Source organism: Myotis lucifugus, unplaced genomic scaffold (genome assembly GCF_000147115.1).
Source record: "Myotis lucifugus unplaced genomic scaffold, Myoluc2.0 scaffold_278, whole genome shotgun sequence".
Classification (NCBI taxonomy): domain Eukaryota; kingdom Metazoa; phylum Chordata; class Mammalia; order Chiroptera; family Vespertilionidae; genus Myotis; species Myotis lucifugus.
Window position 1 is genome coordinate 1,530,969 of NW_005871326.1, and position 21,588 is coordinate 1,552,556.

At 42.4% G+C, this 21,588-nt stretch overlaps 1 protein-coding gene and 1 pseudogene across 1 annotated transcript in view; one reads left to right on the forward strand and one right to left on the reverse strand.

Moving 5' to 3' along the window:
• The window catches only part of SLC35F4 (solute carrier family 35 member F4), a 157,177-nt gene extending 156,580 nt beyond the window's left edge, over positions 1-597 (forward strand). Inside the window, 1 exon segment of the mRNA XM_006099583.3 lies at positions 356-597. Coding sequence (XP_006099645.3) covers positions 356-597 — 242 coding nt within the window.
• Positions 598-11,990: 11,393 nt separating this feature from the next.
• On the reverse strand, positions 11,991-14,543 carry LOC102443021 (annotated as a pseudogene).
• Positions 14,544-21,588: the final 7,045 nt, after the last annotated feature.

Below are 21,588 nucleotides of genomic sequence, written 5' to 3' on the forward strand. Positions count from 1 at the left end.
GCATGTGCAAAAGACCTAGACATTAACAGGTTGGCTCATTTGTAAAATCTTCAGTGGGCCAATGAAACTTGGAGAAGCATTAAGGGATGCAGAGGAAAAATCCTAAGAAGTAAAACTGCAGCGGTGATGAAATCAGATCATAGGGGCCTTGAAGGATAAGTATGATTTAGTGAGAAGGAATGAAAAGCAAACGAAGGGAATGCCACAGATGATGGTATAAAAAAGGAAAGATGAGCTTGAAAGAACAAGGAAGACCTTTGGAAATCTCTAGAAGTAGCACCAACTTTGGTCTTTTCTTTTTAAGAAAGCTTAGAAAGAGTCATAGACAGTGAATGACCTGATATTTCTTATTTAGCTGTGGATCTCCTGAAGCAGGAGGTGATCTTCAATGTCGTGCGCCTGGCTGCTACCATCATCATCTGCATTGGATTTCTGCTGATGCTATTGCCGGAGGAGTGGGATGAAATCACCCTGAGATTCATCAACAGCCTGAAGGAAAAGAAGAGTGAGGAGCATGTGGACGACATCACAGAGTCCAGTGTCCACCTGCGAAGCAGAAGCAGGGTCAACGGGGCAGTGTCTATACCACTGGCTTAAGGAGGGACACATTTTGAATGCACGTGTATGTATATTCTGTGAATATAATAAAATTTTCTCACTACCTGTATACTCACGTGATGGTATTAACTCTGAATTTGGATAAGTCATCTGTGAAATAAAGCCAACAATAAAAGTTTACATTTATATGCTTATCAAGGAGGTGTAAATAATCATAATAAATTTTTTTATTAAAACATATTCATCCTTGTTCTATTTCTTCTGGGGCTTTTGGGGGGGGGATTTTTCCCCAATTCATAAAATTTTCTGAAAACATTCCATTCTATTAAATTTTTATGGATCTGTGTCATTACCTTTTTCCCACCTGGAATTGAGACCTTTTTATTCAAAAAAAGTTGCATAAGAGGCAAACACATGAAAGAACACACACTTTATATATATATTTAAGTCCAATAGGAGCCTTAAATTTGAAAGCTGGAAAGTACTAGTAAGTAAACATATCAACAGAGCACCTTCTTTCTACATGCAAGACCTACATTAGGAACTAAGAAGAGGTGAGGATGTAGAAGACCCCATCTGTACGTTCAACATGCTTGCAGTAGTACAGAGCATAGGGAGGTTACAAACACCTCTAATAGGAGGTACACATCTGAAAATGGCACAGTGGTGATAGAGAGGACATCTGTTACCAACCATCTCAAAAGTCCTTCACCACCAAGTTTTTGAGAGTCATTTATATTTGCTGTCACTTCTACAACTCCCATTCACTCTTCAACCCACTGCAACCCACCTGCTCCCATCATTCCCCAGGAAGTTCACTCCCCAAAGTCACCAATGACCTCTCTCTTGAAAAACCATATTGACACCATTCAACCCCCACTTTATGGTCCTCTCTGAGCATTTGACACAATGACCATCCCTTTCTTCCTGAAATAGTCTCTTCTCCTTGATCCCACTATAATCTCCTAGTTCTCTTCCTCTCTCACTGGTTGCTTCTCTGGGCTCCTCTTCCTAGGCTGATCTCATCATTGGCCTTCTTAGCACCTCACTCCACATTTTCACTTGGGGATCTCATCTGCTTTCATGCATCAAATGTCATTCAGGTGGTGGTGGCAGCTTCAAAATCTTTATCTCCAGCCCAGATTGGTCCCCTGAGCTTCAGATTAGACTATCCAAATGCCTTCTGCAAGCTCACTTGGATGCCTCATTGTTCACTTTAGATTCCAGAATACAGTTGAATTTATCATCCTTCCTCTCCCTTGTTCCCTGTCTAGGTTAATGGTGCCACCAATCACTAGCTGCCCAAGGCAGGGATCAACCTTAACTTCTGCCTTCCTCACCCCCCATTTCTAAACCATAAGTCTTGTTGCTTCTCTTTCTTAATATTTCTCAAATCTATACACTTCCCTAATATGTTACCTATTCTCTGCCCAATCATCTCTTTCCCTGATTAATGAAAGTCTTTACATTAGACTCTAACTCCCAGTCTTGGCTCTCTCATCCCTCTTATGCCTTGCAGATTGACTTTTCTAATATATAAATTTGTTCATTCTACTCCCCTGTGTAAAATACTCCAGTGGCATCTCATTGTCCTTAGAATAAGGCCCAACCACCTTTGCATGTCCATTTCACAAATTATATTAGATCAGTCTTAGCTAAGGGCAGGCAGTCTCATAGATGAGATTAAAGGCCAAAAGAGGCTACATGTGACACAGCCTTTGTTGTGTTTCTACAAAATGCCAACTTACTAAACTGATAAAAGGCATTTCTTCCCCTAAGAAGCTGGTTAGGGCAGGTAGCAATTTAAAATAATCTGCACTTTCTGGGAAATTTAGTGCAAGAACCCAAGCCTTCCCAGTATTTTTATTTTATTTTTTGCTATTTTTTTTTTCATTCAAATGTCCCCAAAAGTGTAGGTGAGACAATCCCCGGGCAAGCAGAGGGGACTCAGGATTCCACACCTGCTGGCTGGGCATCATGGTCAATTAAAACCTTGACATTTTTTCATTTCTCTGTCATTTTTTTTTTTTTTGAAAAGGCAATGCCAGTCCCCTGACATAGATAGATTCCATGACATTAGCTAATATAATCACCAGGGTACACTTTAAGCTTCATGAAAAATGATACAAAATAAATGAAATATATTATTAATAAATGTGAGTTAATTCATAATCTAAGTGGAGTTGGTTTTGACTATTTAAATGCCATATTGGCACAAACATTGTTCCTGTTTTGTTTTTTAATTACTAACAAAACAACAGTAATCACTGACTAAACCACTCCGGCATCTTGTCATTACTTAGCACGACATTTAAAACTGCATTTTGACATGTTTAAAGAAATGAGTTGTTTTGCTCTTTTGGACGATTCATTTTGAAAAATGGAGTCAGCTACCCTGGCAAGCACTAATTCAGCCCATGACTGATCACTGTCATCAGCTCAGTCTATATTAAGAAACACTCCCATTATGGTATTCCTTCATTTATCCATTCAAAAATTCTTAAGTTCCACTTCCAGCTCTGGAGTTGGGTGTGATGTTAGGTAACCACCACTGGCCTCTGCCTGCCTCTAGAGCAGTGCTGTCTGATAGAACCCTGTCATCCCAGGAGGGTCCTCTCTCTGCGCTGTGACGAACGGGACACGAACGTATAGGAAATGGTCCCTGCTTCTGGGAACTTCAGCCTTCACAGGCAAGTTGTTACCACAACAATTAAAACTGCAACAACTCAGAAATCTGTTTAAATCACTTTGGGAAGGTGAGATATTCCCTTCAATTCAGGTAAAGTCATCATAAATAAAGATAATAATACCTTTCCTTGCTTCCTCTCATGGTCATTGTGAGAGTCAGAAGGGATCATGTAGTTCAGTCACTGAACGAATATGGCTGTGCCTCCTATGTGCCTACGATGCACCTTCAATGAGTCCAGTTCTGTTGGGTTTGGAGGATACTGACACAGTCCCTGCCCTCATGAGTGGAAGTGCATTGTTGGGGTTACTATGGTTTTGTCTCTTCATCCAGACCCGTTCCTTCCCGAAGCTCAGGCCGTGACTGAGCAAGCAGCATAGTTCAGGAATTGAGAGCATCCATGTTGCAACCCAACTGCACTTCTCAAAGTGTGACTGGCTAATTACTCACCTCTCTTTGCCCCTTGATTTCATCATTAGTAAAATGAGGATATTAATACCTATCATTTGAGGTTGTTGGTATCTATAATGATACAAGCATAATATGCAAATTGACCATCTGGACTACCACGCTATGACATACACTGGCCCCAGGTCAGCCAAGGCTGGTGGGATGCGATTGGTCGGGTCGGCCATCGCCCCACGATAGCCCCGCAGAGGGAGGCCCAGGCTACCTGGCTGGCGGCGCTGCGGTGGGTGGGTGGGGCCTCCCTCTGTGGGCCGATCCATCGCAGGGCTCATGGACTGTGAGCTTAACACATTGCCAGACAACCTAGAAGTATTAACTACTGATAGGATTTCCTCTCTCTGCTTATCCTCCTCCAACCCCTTCTCCAGAGCACTTACCCACAGAACTATGCTCAGCAAAGTCACAGAAGGGAATTTTACCCAAAATAAACCACAGCGACATGAGAAACACTGGAGGAAGCAACACAGGCTACGCGCTCCCATGTGCCCGGTTCCCCGAGGCGCTGCATCAGGGCACGCTGGCCCAGCCAGCGGAACTAATTGCCTGACAAAAAGCCAGCCTGGCGACTTGGGCTCCGAAATTGAAATCACCTCAACCCCGTTCTGATCACTCCACAAACAAATTATAGGCAGATCAATGTTGCTCCTCCAGGCTTTGCAAGCCTGTTAATTTTGTGCAGGCGCTTTGTCAAGATGCACTAGAGGACAAATGCTTCGAAGGACAGTGGAAGCGATAGAAGCGTGAACAGTATATCCAGCCAAGCATTAGAATGTTTCTCATATTTGAGTACAAATCCTCTTTCTTATCCATAAACCCTTGTCGCAAATACAAAGAACACCTGGTATAGGAGAGGCCGGTTTATCTGGCAGGCTAGGAATCTCTATTAATTCTAATTCTTTTATTTCTTTCTCTCTCCCCCCCCCCCCCCATACCCCCCCTTGCCCCCCCCCCCCCACAAACCTGTAGCAATTGAAGGTGAAGTAAGAACAGGAGAGTAAAGGAGATGATGATGATGATGATGATGATGATGATGATGTGTGTGTGTTTGGAGGTGGGGGCGGGGCGGGTAGTACCAAGAAACCAGGGACAGAAAGAGCAGAAGCCCCTGTTTTAAAGCTCGGGTGAGCCAGTGTGCCCCCACATGTACGCCACCAAAGCAAAGGCTATTTTGTTATTTTCTGCTGGAAACAGCAACACCAGATCCTTTGGGAGCTGTGGGAACCTTAAGAGCAAGAATTCCAACCTGGGCTCCAGGAATGGGTGTCAGTGGTTGTTCCAAAACACCCTGGCAGAGTTTTCAAAACTGTGAACTTAGCTGCTTTATTCTGGTGGCATAAGTTCGGAGAATTCGGAGGTTCTAAATTTTAGAGTCTAAAACCACACTGTTCAATCCATTAGTCACCAGCCACCTGAAGCTGCTGAAATATACTAGCAGCTATTCCAAACTGAGATGTGCTGCGTCGAATGCACCCAGTTTTGAAGACTTAGTATGGGGAAAAAAAGTTTAGGCTATTTCATCACAGTTTTATATTCATTATATATTGAAATGGGAATATGTTGGATATGTAGGGTTAAATAAAAACAGTATCCACTCGTTTCACCTGTTTCTTTTTACGTTTTTAAATTAACTACTAAAAATTTTAAAATGTTCAAATTTGCTTCTGTAGCTCACATTATAGATTGCCCAGCAATCTAGTTTTTGTTTGTTTGTTTGTTTTATTGTCTAAAGTTTTACATATGCCTCCTTTTTCCCTATTGACCCTCCTTCTCCGCCCTCCCCCCGCCAGCCATTCCCAACCCGGGCAAGCCCCAACCGCCCCAGTGTCTGTGTCCATTGGTTATGTTAATATGCATGCATACAAGTCCTTTGGTTGCTCTCTAACCCCCACCCCCTCCCCAGCAATCTAGTTTTAATAAGCCCTGTTTGAAATGAACCAAGCACATGCTCACATGATGTGATTCCCATGCATGCTAAAGTTTAAGAACCACTAGACTAATGACCGCTGGATAAACAGGAAATGTACTCATTGATCAGAAATTGAACTGTCATATGTGAATGTGACCCCCGTCCTGCGTGGTTCAGGGTTCCGGCTCTGGAAGAGGGGCCGCAAATGTAAGAGACGAGACAAGAAATAATAATTTGGAAATTAGGGAGCCAGGAGGAAGCCCGTCCCAAGAGGAAGGACTCCAGTTGGGCTCTGGCCTTGCCATCCTTTTATTCAATTTGGGATACACCTACAGCCCTTAGGCAGGCAATTTCCAGTAACAGACAGACTATCTTATTCGTAAGGATTTACATGACTATCTGGTGGGGAAGTTGCTTCAGCTACCATTGTCTGGACTAAACAGTGGGTGCATAGCCCTGACCTATGCCAGGGCTCAAGGTTCACCAGCACTCCGGGCTCCTTGTCCACACCTCTCTGCTAGAGAAGACAATAGGCAGTTTCCCACAGTCGTATGGACCAAAACTCTCACATTATGAAGACTAGTGCAATCTTTCCCTCAGAGGCAACTCTGGGAAGCTGAGTATTAATGAAAAGGTTGCTTAGTGAGCCTGAAATCAAAGCAAAGAGAGTCAGATGTATGATTCAAACTCTTCCCTTTTGTTTTTTATTTCCATTTCAACCCCTCCTTCCTTGTGAAGATGAGCTCGTCCTTGCTGAACTATAGCAGGTGGTAATGAGAGGAACCTAAAGAAGCGACTGATGTAATTGCTGCCATCTCAAGCCATTTACACAGTCCACTTGTGGAATGTATTCTACCAAATCCCAAGTTGAAATTCTCTGCAGTTAATGATAGTCACAAATAGACATCATAGATTTGCCAGCACTTGATTTATAGACACTGTTTATGACCAAGATAGTCATTATGGTCCCCAGAAGTGTCCAGCAGATAGACCTCTTTATGAGCTTATTTGCTACACAAATTCCTCTTAACTCCTTTTCCACTGAGGGAAAAGCTAACAAGTCCACGGGTAATCCTTCCTTGATTACTTCCCTTACATATGGATTTTCTTCTTTAATAGAATTAGGAGTTCCTTTCAGTGATGCACTGAAATTCAGTCTTTGCAAAGATCTCTGTACAACCAGTGGCCTTGGCTTAACGCACTCTTACAATCCCAAGGACACAGAAACAAGGCACTCTCCATCTTTTGCATCTTATTGGTTATGTGATTTATCTGGACACATTCACCAAAATTTCCATCTTGTTATGCTTTTTATTTGCATTAACTCATCTTAATGTTAAAATATTTCCAGCTTTCATATAGCTTTCTATAAAGCCCAACTTTGACTTATAATTTTTAAACTTGACTTATATTTTTACCTTTAATAATTCTATTTCTGTCAGCTAACACCAGTTTAATTCTCTCCTATTACATACAAGTTTCCCCTTTTCTTCAATAACCCCTACACATGATCCTGCATCCCTCATCAGTGCTGAGTAGACACTGCAATGTTTTCTGCTTTGTGTTGATCACCTACTTCTTTTTGTGTTTTAATATGTTTTTATTGATTTGAGAGAGAGAGAGGAAGGGAGAAGGAGAGAGAAAGAAAAATCGATAGGCTCCCACCTGTACACCCCTACAACCCAGGCCTGTGCCCTGACCGGGAATCAACTGACGACCTCTTGGTGCATGGGATGATGCCCAACAAACTGAGTCACACCAGCCAGGACTGATCATACTTCTGATTGCTAGGTTTTTCTCTTGGAAATGTTAACATCATCTATTATATTTTAGCTGACTCTAAAGCTCTTTCTACCCTTCGCTTTGAAAGAGTACTATCTTCAAGATGCCATTGCTATTACCAAATCTTAAAACTGGTGTTAACTTTTGTGGACAAAAGGGGCCACATGCTGATCTGACAAGCTCAGGAAAGGCCTGCATAGCAGTTTTGCAAACTTGGAGACCTAAAGTAACCACAAAGGATGGTCTGAAATTAAACTTTAACTAAAAGCAGTTATGGTGGGCAGTTACGTCCTAGGCCAGTATCTTCACTGATAAGGTCAACTGAGCCCATCTGTCTTTTTGCATCTATGATAACATATCCTTGGGATGTCTGGGTAACTTGTGACTTCCCTTTTTTTTTATGGAGCCCCTGGGGCAGAGCCAGGTGTGCTGGGCCCAGGACAGATGCCTCAGATTCTTTCATTTATCATGTTAATTGTTCCTGCACCCACCTAAGTATGTGTCCATCATTTTACTTTTTGTCCTATCCCAGAGGTTTCCCCGCTTCGCTTAATCCCACCTCCTTAAATCTGTCACCAATAAATTTCATGTAACCCACCTATGTTCCTCCTTTGATTGCAATGTATAAATACAGATGTAACCCTGCCATTCTCCGGAGCACTATCTCAATTCGTTGAGGTTCTGCTTCCCGGCATATGTCGACAGTTTGGCTCAAATAAACTCACAAAAATTCTTTACAGGTTTCAATGGTTTTTTTACGTTAACACTTTTTCACTCAATTCTGTTTTCCAAGAGCCTCTCTGGCATATCTGTATCTCGTCTACGTCCCTATCTTCTCTCTTTACATCTACAATAAAATAAAAGTCCACATTTATGATTTTGATTCTTTGGTTCTACATGTTATTAAGTGCTCTTTAGATTTCTGTGTGTAAAATTAGAAAAAAATCATGCAGTTCCTTATGTGTGTATTGCACCTTCTCAAAGGAGGTGGACGGAGATAATAATTAACTTCACATTTGTTAAATAGTATTAAAATGTCAGAGCATAAAAGTGAGGGACCCTGAACTTCAGCTTCACTAACCTCATAAAAAAATCTACCTTTATATCTCATTAAAAAAAAAAAAAAAGATTGTAACAGTGGCCTGCCCAAGATTGCTCATTAGCTTGTGGTAGATCACTGGCCTAAGCAGGCTAACTCCTGGTTCACAGTTTGTGTGTTGTTGTTTTTGTTTGTTTGTTTGTTTTTCAGTAGAGTTAACGTTCCATCTTATCATGGGCAAGGGCATTTGAAAAGGCGAGGGCTATGCCCTCCATCTTGCCCCGGATCCTCCATTTTTGGGCAGCAGCCATTAGCCATGTGCTCAGCAAGGAGCTTCTTCCCGGAAGCCCAAGCCTCTGCTAGCTACACCTAGGATTTCTTTAAACTAACCAATGATAATCAAGGGAAGTGCGCGGCATAGACACAACCACATCCTGTGTAACAAGACCCAGACTTGCGTCTGGCCAATTGGCAGGGCCCACAGTCCTCTCTCCTCCCCTTAATCCAACCCCCCTATAAAACCCCTCTCCCCACAGAGCTGCCTCTCTCTCTCTGCCTCCTGCCACTGCGTCGGCGAGTGTGGTGACGGGGAGCTCGAGCTAGCTCGAATAAAGACTCTTTTGCTTTTGCATTGGACTCGGCTGGCTCCCTGGTGGTCCTTTGGGGATCCTGAAATCTGGGCATAACACAGTTTTCACAAAAATAGTAGCATTTGTTTTTCTTCTCAATTAGTGAATCATGTTTGCCATTGAATTTCAAGCCAATGCCTACAAAAAATGACAAATTGATAAGCAATATTTTTGGCTCTTTCCCCTCTAGCCAGTGTTCTTCTGCTATCTTTGTTCTTCTGTGGATGAGAAAGGAGAGCAAGAGTCTGCTGTTACAGATAAATTGTGTACACAGCAAAGTACCTTGTAAGGAAAACATCCTTTCCCTAAAACAGCACACCACTTATAAACCAAAATACAGAAGTTGAAAATTAAGCTAGAACCCAGAACATCACTTTGAAATACCATTTTCGCAGTCGTGATTGTTAAAACCTTGCAGTTTGTGAAATTATTTTTTTCTTCAATGGGAATGCCTTGACTCATGAAACATTCCAATGTAATTTCACCATCCACTATCTTTTAACCCAGGTGCACAGTTAACTGAGTGGTCAATTGATCAAATAATAGCTGACTGGCCAGAAAGTTCCTCTGAGGTTTGCAGATGGAAAATGAACTGTTGAGTCTTTCCACTGCAGGTTAAATGCCACACAAATTATTCATGATATTGCTGGGAGGCGTAGTGAGTCCATAAATCATAGGAATGCCTCAGTGTTAGTTGCTCATATCCATGAAATCTGACTTGCTATGGTTGATGGTGGGGCTAGAGAGAAACAAGAGGATCTGATGTCAGGAGCAGTGTGATTAAATCAGAGTCTTCCAGATCTACGGCTGTTTTTACTCTGACACATGCCATTTCTTTTTCTACTGTAACCTGCCACTATGCTCTTGATGGTAAAAGGAGGGGTGGTTAAAACCTAAAATGAAGGGGTCTTACTCTCGGTCAGTGAAGCACGCACAAACAACCCTAGAGACTGTTCAGCCAGTCTTTGCTCTGGTCAGTGAAAAAATTCCTAGCCATGTCAAGGCCACATCAATGTCACATCTCTAGGCTGTTCAATGTGTCTCCAAGTGCTCTCTCCTTGGTACTGAGTCTTGGTCCAGTCTCTTGAGAAGAACCTCCAGTTAACCTGCCATCAGAAGATTCCCCTTATTCCCTCCTCCTCACACCCTCTGTCTCTCCCACCACCCCCAGGTTCTCAGTCCTTTTCACCACCCCTCCCCACCCCTTTCCCTCACCAAGGTCCTGCCTTTCCTGTTTCTTACCTCCATTGTGAGTTCTAAGTCATTTTGTGTCTTTGTCTAGTATCCATGAATGGGTAGGATAGTGAGGGGTCAATTCACATCAGCATTGCAATAAAGGAGAGGAGGGAAGTTCTCAGATAAAGGATCTGAAAGACAACTAGCACTTTGCAGTTACAATGATTAAACCCCAGCCACCTTATCTTCTGCAATGTATCTTGCTAAAAATATCTGTCTCCTTCCTAGCTTTGCATTATATCCTGAGGGTTCACCTATCTCCATGGCCTTTGTAAGTGACAGTCTCCATCTGGGGAGAAGCAGAAGAGATAAAAAGCTTTCCCTCTCCTTCCCTCATCTTTCTTCCCACTTCCTCCCTCTTCCCCCTCCTCTATTTCTCTCCCCGCTCCCTCTGAAACCTAAGTCCCATTTTTTAAGGCTTTCCAACTTTATATTCCTTCTACCTTAATCACACACTCACACTATCCATTCCCACACATATTCTCCAGATTTCTGTCTGTATAAATGGAAAAAATGCAGTTCTTTATGTGTGTATCATACCTCCTCACACTTGTTAAATATGTACTAAAACATCAGAGCATGCAAGTGAAGGGCCCTGAACTTCAGATTCATTAGCATCATAGAAAATCCACCTGTGTGTTTCAGTAGGGGGACATGGAACTTGGAATCAAATGTAAGGAAACTTAACATCTCCTTGTATCTGGGGGAAAGCACAAGTAAGGGCAACCACTATAACAATATGAAAAGTATGCATAACTTTCAAGCCAGGAGACAGAGATGAAGAAAACTCAATTATTCAATCTTTTTATATAGAAAAGAAGAATGAATCTGCACAGGTCATTCACTGATTCACGCATTTGCTCACTCAGTGGAGTTTTACTGAATGTCAGTTAGATGCCAGACACATGTCCCTGCTCACATTCATAGCAAAACATTTAGGAAGTGCCTGTTTCTCTAATCCAGGAAAACTTAGAAAATAATTATCTCCTTGTTTATAATCTCTCAGTCTATTTTATAATCTATTAAGTGAACACTACTTTTAATAGTTGACCTATTCTATAAGCACAAAGGCTATTCTGGTTCTCTCCTTCCCAAAACGCTCATTTGTTCCAACATTTGGCTCTGTGAAATAAAAATGAGCCACGGGGACTCCCACTCCATCGCTACCATGTGACAATATATTTCTTCAACTCAAGTGTACCTTCCCAAGCACGCCTCTCAAGAGTCACTGATGGCCCTGACCGGTTTGACTCGGTGGATAGAGTGTTGGCCTGCAGACTCAAGGGTCCCAGGTTCAGTTCCGGTCAAGGGCATGTGCCTGGATTGTGGGCACGTCCCCAGTGGGGAGTGTGCAGGAGGCAGCTGATCGATGTTTCTAACTCTCTATCCCTCTCCCTTCCTCTCTGTGAAAAATCAATAAAATATATTTTTAAAAAAAGAAGAATCACTGATGGCTTCTGCTTCTTTTAGTAGGAGGGTTTAAACTCCAAAATTCAAACAATACAAATTTGTACCTGGTGAGTATAAAGAGAACCAAGGTAGGATTCAGATGTCTTTACAACCAAGGGAGTACACAGGGCATCAACAAATTGGAGGACAAAAAAAAAATTCACATTTTCTACACTTAAAAAAAATTACAGATCTCACAAATGTCTTTGAAGACAAAAATTTTTTCAAAGTCCTTTAAAGGATGGGAAAGACGATATCTGAAATGGAACTCTCAACGTACAGAGAGTTTTACTTCACAAGACCAATTTTCTTGGCTTCTGTTTCATATATCAATAATCTCCACAGTTTGACTATAAAAACTTCTGCTTCTTCATCAAGTACCATGGCAACATCATCTAAAATGCTCTGAGGTGAACTGTGAGCCATAACCTTAGAACAAACAAAATCAACGAATGTAGCTTCTTCTTCACCTATGTATTCTATAATTTTCTTATTAATCCAAGGTCTAATTCGTCTTTCCATCAATAGAGAGTCCACAATAGACCAATCCAGGGGATAGGCAAAAAGCGCAGGTTTGGCTGTAGGAATTTTCTCAATGAGACTCTTCATGTGTTTGCGCTTTTCTTCAGTGTTTACGGTGCCTTTGGCAGCATTTTTACCATCTTCACCATAATCCAAGGGAACCAGTTTCCTTTTTCTGGGTACATCACCACTGTCTTCATCCTCAGATTTGTTAAAGACACTATCTACAGGGAGTTCCTTTCTCTTCACAGAGTTAGGTTGACCAGGACTATTGGAAGCACCCAGTTTAAGTCTCAGTCCTATTTTTGGCCTGTGCTCCTCAGGTTGTTGTTGACCTGGCGAATTTTCTTGAGGAATAAAACCACAGGGAGACTCATCCCCAGGAGTGCTGGGGGTTGCGTTGCCACTGACAGAGGAAACAGATGGGGCAGAACCGATGGGCCTCAGAGTTGGTTTAAGACAGGGCTTCTGCTCTGGCTCTTCTTCTTCTTCCACAGGTTCCTCTCGTTTTTCTTCTTTTTCTTGCGTTTCTTCTTCCTCTTCTTCTGATTCTGGTTCTTGCTTTATTTGTGGTTGTCTGTGCCTCTCAGCCTCTTGTTCCATCCTCTGAAGCCCTGCATCTGGATCCGGATGCCCTTCTGCCAGAAGTTGCTGCCTGGTTTCCTCTAGTTCTTCCTTCTCTCTTTTCCTATCCCATTCATCTGCTTCCATTTCCTTTTCCCTGTCACGCAGTCTTTTCTGAAGGGCACTTCCTCTGTAATATTTGGGATCATCTCTATCATCATCATAATCTTCTAAGAATTCTTTTAGTAGTTTAGCTTCTTTTGCCATTTCTCTTCTCCTTTCCTCTTCTCTTTCAGCCTCTTTCTCATACTCCCGGCTTTTCTTCCGTTCTCTGATTTCCCAATTCTTAACGCGCTTTTGATAAGCAGCTTCTTTCTCCCAGAGTTTTCTTTCAAGTTTTCTTCGTTCATACTCTTCTCGATCCCTCTTCTTGTATTTTTCTCTTTCTCGCTCCCGTTCCCTTTCACGCTCTCTTTCTCGTTCACGTTCTCTCTCTCTCTCTCTTTTCCGCTCCCGCTCCCTTTCACGATCTCTGCTCTTTTCTCTTGATCGACTCTGATCCTTATTCCGATCTGAACTCCTTTCCCGATCACGGTCACGATCTCTCTCCTTTGTCCGGTCACGATCCCTATCCCGTTCTCGTTCCCGCTCCCGTTCCTTCTCTTTTTCTCGTTCACGTTCTCTTTCCCGTTCTCGTTCTCGTCTTTCTCGTTCCCTTTCACGCTCCCTCTCTCTTTCTCTCCGTTCTTTCTCAATTTCCTGTCTTTCTTTTTCTTTTTTGCCTTTCTCTTCTTCCAGTTTTTTGTGTGTATCTCTGAATTTGCTGATCTCTCGGGATATCAGGTCTCTTTTGTCTTCTTCCATTTCTATAGCATTTATATCTTCCTTAGTGATGTGTGGATACGGGTTCAGAGGTGCCACTGGAAATCTGCGGAAAATGTCCTCCTTCTTCCTGGGGTGAGAGTCAGATTCTTGTGAAGGGGCATTGAGCTCACTGGAGTATTCACATATTAAAATTTCAATGGCCCCTTTGATCATCTGATCTATTCTCTTGGTTTCTTCATCTAAGGCTTCTTCGTCATCATTAGGGACAGTTTCTGGCCTCGCAGTCCCATTAGAAGCTTTCTTCTTTGCTTTCCATTCATCCAGTTGTGCCTTTGTCTTTGCATCAACTTTAACAAGCAGTTTCTTCTCTCCAATCTGCAGGTCATGCAATAACCTGACTGCACGGAGGGTAGATTCAGGCTCCTTATACTCACAGAATCCAAAGGCTTGAAGTTTTCCAGATGCACCTTGTACTCTCTTCCAGCTTAAAACCAAGCCACATTTAGCAAGGAGCTGTCTTAGGAGCATGTCTGAGGCTTTCTCAGAAATGTTGCCAAGAAAAACAGTAGTAGGACCATAATTTTCATCATTTTCCTTTGCCTTTAAGCCTGGATGATCCTTTCTTGCTCCCAAATGCTTTCCAACCATGGACACAGTGGGTACTCGGACAGTTGGAGCAGGAGCCATAATGCTCATTGGTACAGGAATCATTGGGGTTCCTGGAGGTACAGGTGGAGGAAAGCCAGGAAACTGTGGTGGTGGAATCCCTGGTGGGAGTGCTGGGATTCCCATGGGAGGACGATTCAAATGAGGGGAGAAGGACATTCTTACTGCAGATGTCCGCCGCCCAGACAAGGGTACTGTCTCCGTGGCCCTCTGGGCTCCTGGTTACGGAAGACTCCACCGGCTCGAGGTTTCTGGGTGCCGCTCACAGGGAGACTGGTTCTGAGGCGACCACTCGCAAAGGCTGCAGTGCAAACACTGCCACGCTGCACCCGGAGCTTCTGGAGGTCTTCCTTTTCAGCGCCAGATGTTGGGGTCCAGCCCCAGCTGGTCCAGGGGTTCCCAAAGGTGTGGACGGAGTTGGCGAAGAAGGAATGACACAGAGACAGCGTTCAGTTGATCAGCAGCCTAGCCAGGTTCTCCAGCCAAGTTCTCTAGCCAGGTTCTCTATTCTCCTATTACATCTGTATTTATACCAGTCGATTTTAATCCTATCCATTCTATTCCAAAGGTTAGGGTGTTTCTTATCTCCATTCCAAGGTCACTACTCTACTGTTCTGTTAAGCTACAAGGAAGTAACTGAAGGAGATTATCCTAAGTAAAGATTATGTAGTTTAAGCATGCTTGTTCATAGTTAAGGTGATTAACTACCCGCCTGGCACTTAGTTAAGGGGTTTTACTGATTTATTCCCTTCCTTAGTCCTGTTAATCCCTAACTCCAGGGGAAAATTCCTATCTGGGGAAACAACCTTTCTTGGAGAGGTGACCCTGGTTAGAACACATAGCGCTAAGAAGGGGAGCAAACATATTAAGAACATTATGCCATATACGCCAGGTCCCTTGAAACATATGCTGTGCAGATGTTTCTTCCCTGCAGCGACTGTGTCAAGTAGCAAGGATGGACCGGCTTCTGGCATCCATCCACAGATGGAAGGGTCAGTCTCCCCTCCCTTTGAATTCAGGGTGGCTCTGACTTGCTTTGACCAATGGAATATGGGAGAAGGGATGCTGTATAAATTACAGGCTCAGGCCTTAAGACAGTGGTTCTCAACCTTGGCTGCACATTAGAATCACCTGGGAATCTTTTTAAAATCCTGATTTCTGGGCCTCATCCTCCGGAAATTCTGTTTCTTTGTTACTAATGTTGTGGCCCCACCCATAACAAGAAACAGAATTTCCAGAGATGAGGCCCAGAAATCAGGATTTAAAAAAGATTCCCAGGTGATTCTAATGTGCAGCCAAGGTTGAGAACCACTGCCTTAAGAGGACTTGAAATTTGCACTTTTACCCTCTTTAAAGCCTTGATATGCAAAAAAAGAGAAAAAAATGGTCAGGGCTATTCTGCTGGAGAAACAAGTTGAGCAGAGCTGAGATCTTCAGCCAATAGCCAGCATCTAAGCACCAATATGTGAGGGAGGTCATCTTGGACATTTTAGCCCCAACTAAGCCAGCCAAATACAGCCACTTGACTGACCCCAGAGGGAGCAGAAGAATTGCCCAACTGAACCCACCAACCACAGAGTTATGAGAAATACTAAATCCTTATTGTTTTAAGCCACTACTCATAGGTTATATAGCACAATGTACCTGAAACAGGCCATCTAGACACCACAAGAACTCTTAGGCCAAATCTTTGACTTTATAAAAGTCAACTCCTGAAGGGACATTCAGAACTAGAGCTTGTTTTTCAGAAAAACTGTCCTCAGTGGCACCTGCACAGTTTTCCCCAATAGGCCTGGGTTCTTGTGAGAATGTGAGAGCTGTGAAACAGCACAAATATCAAGGTTGAGGCCCTCGTTTAACAGAATCTAAGGCCAGAGAGATCAAGAAGCTGGCTCAGGGTCACACAGCCTTCTAGTAATCAAGCTGGGACTTGAATTCAAGGTCCATGAGTTTTAATCTACCGCTCTTTGCAATAAACTACACAGCTTCCTACCATTCCACAAAAAAATTTCCATCACATCAGAATTATAAACAAAATAATAGGACCAGGCAAAATAATAGTCTCAGAAAAGAATGGTTGGCAAATACTGTGCAGCCCATTAGGCAAAATGTAGTGTGCTGTAGTATAGCAAGCACAGGCTTTGGGGGTCAGAATATCTGGGTCTATGTCCCTAAGCTACCACATATCTCCTGTGTAACCTCTTTAAGCCTATTTCTCAACAGTGAAGCTCTCCCAGGGCTGTAAGCATGAACATGCTTTACAACTGCTGAAAGCACTCTACAGATTCCATAGGAACTATTAATAGGAAAGCAGCCTGTACTTATGGCTTGACACCATTCCCTTAGACTCCCAGGAGAATTTCCTGAGAGTTGACTTTGGATTTGAAACTTGCCTCCACTGTGCAAATCAGGCTCAAGGTTACTGAAAAGAAAGCTGAAGCCTGGCTGCATCGCCTAGGAACCTTGTCCTAGACTCCAAGAGCAGGTGGTATGACTGCTGGGGACTGACTGAGCTGGGAGAGATGGACAATCAATGACGCCCACTCCACACTCCACCCCATTTCATGCTGGTGTGCTCATGAGGAAGTGTGGCCCTGAATTACCCCAAGTAACAGGGTTAGGTAAGATCCAAAGCATGATTCCAGGCTGCAGGGCAATTTTAAAGGCTTCAGACCACATGTTGCCTCTAGAGCATGCAAGCACACCCTATACTATACTAAATTATAATAGTATTTGCTATTAATATTTGCATATTTTGTTATCTTTATAAATATCTGTCAAAAAACAAAACCCTTTTTCTTGCTAATTTATATATGGAGATGAAATGACAAATGGTGTAGAACAGTGATGGCGAACCTTTTGAGCTCGGCGTGTCAGCATTTTGAAAAACCCTAACTTAACTTGTGCCATGTCACATATAGAAATTTTTTGATATTTGCAACCATAGTAAAACAAAGACTTATATTTTTGATATTTATTTTATATATGTAAATGCCATTTAACAAAGAAAAATCAACCAAAAAAATGAGTTCGCGTGTCACCCCTGACATGCGTGTCATAGGTTCGCCATCACTGCCCTATAGAATACCTATCATTCTCTTGGGCCCCTGGATATAAGGAAGTGTGGTTGCTCAGACATGGGTTCAGAAACATGACCAAGCTTGCCCTTATCTCAGGCACTGGGAAACATCAATATCTCTAGGACACAGGGTCTGAGCTGCCCCTTGATAATCACCCTTTTTTCCCAAGGCGGGAGAATATCCCAATCCTGTTGGGAGTGAGGGATGAGACCTTACAATTTTCCCAAGGGGAAATATGTGACCTCCACTTGCATATCATTTACCCTGCCCCACCTCAGTCTACTTTGGGCAGCCATTCTTATTTTTACTTCCCAACTGTGCACATTCTCTGTGCCCCAGCAACCTGACATGTTTTTGTTGTTTTGTTTGTTTGTTATTGTTTTTGTCAAGCAAGATGTTGCTTTACATGGCTAACCCCATGGAATATGTAAATTTGCAAATCAGGATCGGAAGGAGTGACTGTCCCATCAGAGTTGTGTGCGAATGAGAGAGGTGAAAGGGGTCTAGTGGCAGAAGGAGGAGATGTGCCAGGAATCTATGAGGGTGAATACTTAGCTTCATGATGCATCACAGTCCAGAATCAAAGAGGCATCAAGAAGCGCTGGGAGAGGCTGCCATGGAAACTGCTGTGGGCATGGGGACACTCAATATTCAGGAAAGACAAAGCTTATTGAAAGAAGAGGGAGAAAGGACTCATTTGATAGAAATGAGTTGGGAGCAGTGAAAGACAAGATATGCAAGGCAAGGTTGGGCAAGACTATGGGAGGCTATCAAGGCCAGATGTAGAAATACCAAGTTTGGGAGATTTGAGTCTAAGGCTTGTCAGTCTCCCTTTCATTAGCCCCTTCCCTTCATCTTCAAACCTACTATAACAATTGAGTTGCTTAGTCTTCCCTTATTAGAATGCAAGCTCCATTGGGCATGTATTTTTTTCTTATTTTGTTCAATAATGTATCTCCATTCCCTAAATCAATACCAGTAGGTGCCTAAGAAATATTTGTTGAATGAATGAACAGATTCAATAATATGTATCAGGTTGAAAGGGAAAAAGAAGACAATGACCTTTTTATCACATTGAGAGAGTCTTTAATGTGGAAATAAACGGAAGAGTGACAAAATTCAATTTCCTCCAGGGGCTAGATTTGGAATAAAGATTGTTTTCGGATGCTAGATATAACTTGCTGTAAAATCTGAGAGGCGCTACCACCTCCAGACCTTCACTTTCTTATCTCTTCCCATAATAATGTAAGTCTACTTCCTATAATAAATCCCTTGTCCTATCATTCTTGTATGGACTCTGTGCTCCTGCTAAAGTTTCAATCAAACCTTGATTTAAAAAGTTGTTGATACCAGGAGTGGTCCCAGGAGAACAGAAGGATGAGGATGGGAATCCAGAATTGGTTCTCTGGCTAAATTTAAAGGCATTATTGGTCATGTTTCTATTGGTAAAAGATACTAACACAGTTCATGGCATAGAGTGACAAAAGGTACCTAAAGTACTGTCTGTATCACCTGGAGTCAAATTCCTACAGAAGGTAAAGGCTTTGGATGATCAAGTAGTTGCTGCTATAGAACCTTTTAATGGAAATAGAATATAAGGACTATGGGGTCGGTTAGTTGCTCCTAAGTGAGCTGGAGAGATTGAAGAAAAAACTGATGAGTTTAGGGCTTTGCATTTCCAGCTAAATATCTGTGTAAGTTATCAGAAAACTTCTACGATTGTTCTGAAAGAAACTATATCTCCATAGCCACAGGATTGGATTTAAAAAAAATTATCTTTATTATTGACAGTATTACAGATGTCCTCCTCTTCCCCCCCATCCCCAATTGACTTCCTCCAACCCACTGCCGCCCCCTCCCCAGGCCTTTACAGGGTTGGATTTTTGAAAGCCGTAAGTCCAATTCTGCAGATGGGGTGCTTTCCTATAAGATAGAGTAAATGCAAAAAACCAGAGGCAAATAACAGCGCCATCTCCTTATAGGCTGAATGCTCGTGCCTGAGAAGCAAGAGGTAAAAGTGGACATGGCTCCTCTCATTATTAGATTTAATAACCTACCTAAGGAGTTCTGGCTCTTTATGCTGATGCTGCAACCTTGAGCTTAATGGTTCTGTAAGGCATCCTGCCCAAAAGAGAAGTGGTTCATCGGGAAGCATAATCTGTGCTCCATTAAATTGAAGCTGGGACTTTCCTCTAGTCAATTTAGGTTCTTCATGCCAATGAACCAACAGTCAGGACTGAGCGCCTGATTTTTATTAACTATGTCAGTTGGTCTTCCTTGACATCTGGCTCCCAGTAGAGTTTGGCCAGTGGGAAGCACTGGCAGAAGATGCAAAGGATGGGAGGAGAGAGGATTGAAGTATTTATTCACCAGACTCCCTCACTGCTAGGTCATGGGTTGACAGTGTCTGAATTTCTTCCTCTACCAAAGACCACAGCTCCCATTAGGTGGACTGTAGCTATAAGTTTCTCTGGGTTCTAGAAATCACATCTTTCTTTTGACCCTTCAAACTTAGGCCTTGTAATGGCTTCCTGCTGCTCTTAGACACTGAGTGCTTAACCCTACCCACACCTGTGTAAATAGTCTCTTCATCACCCATATTTTAATACATGGGCCATCTTGACAGCTGCCTGGATAATACAAGAAAGTTGTGATCTGCATCTCATTCTGGTCACCTTATTTAATTTTCTCATTAGCTCTCAGAATCATTAAGTTGATTGCCTTGGACTTTCTAAGTACTTAGTCATATCATCTATGAATAATTTGTTTTGATCAGTAAAAGAAACATTGTTTTAACAAGTAGCAAAAGAGTTAGGCAAAGATTTCTCAGAATACAAAAAGCAAAACTATAAGCAAATATGAAAGCTTATACTTCATTGAAGTTTTCAAACTGTTGCTTTACAAAAGATGCTCTTAGAAAAATGGAAAGGCAGACCCAGTCTGGGAGAAAATATTTGCAAAGCATATATCTAATAAAATACTTTTATCCAAAAAACATAAAGAACACTTATAACTGAAGAATAAGAAGACAAAAGAAAATTTTTTAATGGGCAAAAACAAACAGTTTAATTGGGCAAAAGATTTGAACAGATATTTCACCAAAGAAGAAAGATGGATTTAAAGTAAGCAAATGGAAACCCAAATTAAAATTACAGTGAGAGTGGCTAAAATTTAAATGGCTGAAAATACCAAATGTTGTCCAAGATGTGGAATAGCTGAAACTCTCATATATTGTTTATGGGAATGTAAAATAGTACACCACTTGGAAAAACCAGTTTCTTAAAAAGTTAAATATACATTCAAAATGACTCACCAACTCTACTTTTACACATTTACCCAAGAGAAATGAAACTTATCTTGTGTATCCACATGAAAATGTGTACACAAATATTCATAGCAGCTCTAGTCATTTCAGGCAATGATTGGAAACAATCCCAAACAATCCCATCAACAGGTGAATGGATAAATAAATTGCGGTATATTCATACAATGGAATATGACAACATCAAAAAGGAATAAACTGCACATACACGCAACAATATGAATAAATCTTAAGTTCTTTATGCTAAGCTTAGAAGATGCACACAAACAAGTATATACCTTATGATTCCATTTCCACGAAACTTTAGAAATAACAAATCTAAACTGTAGGGACAATAGCAGATTCGCAGTTGCCTGAGGCTACGGATGTGGGAAATGGAGAGAATGACTAGGCTGCGGCACAAAGAACTCTTGGGGGAGACAGAAATATTCTGCATACTGATTGAGGTGGTAATTACACAGATGTATACATTTGCCTAAACTTGTTGAGATGTACAGTTAAAATGTATACATTTTATTGTTTGTAAACTATCCTATATAGCAAGAAGGCAATATGCAAATTGACCAACACTCCAACACACAAGATGGCTGCCCCCATGTGGACACAAGGGAAGGCAGTTGGGGATGACCAGGCCAGCAGGGGAGGGCAGTTAGGGGGGGACAGGCCTGCAGGGGAGGGCATTTGGGCAATTGGGGGGAACCAGGCCTGCAGGGGGAGGCAGGTGGGAGAGACCAGGCCTGCAGGGGAGAGCAGCTGGGGGGGGGCAGGCCTACAGGGGAGGGCAGTTGGAGGGGACCAGGCCTGCAGGGGAGGGCAGTTGGGGGAGACCAGGCCTGCAGGGGAGGGCAGTTGGGGG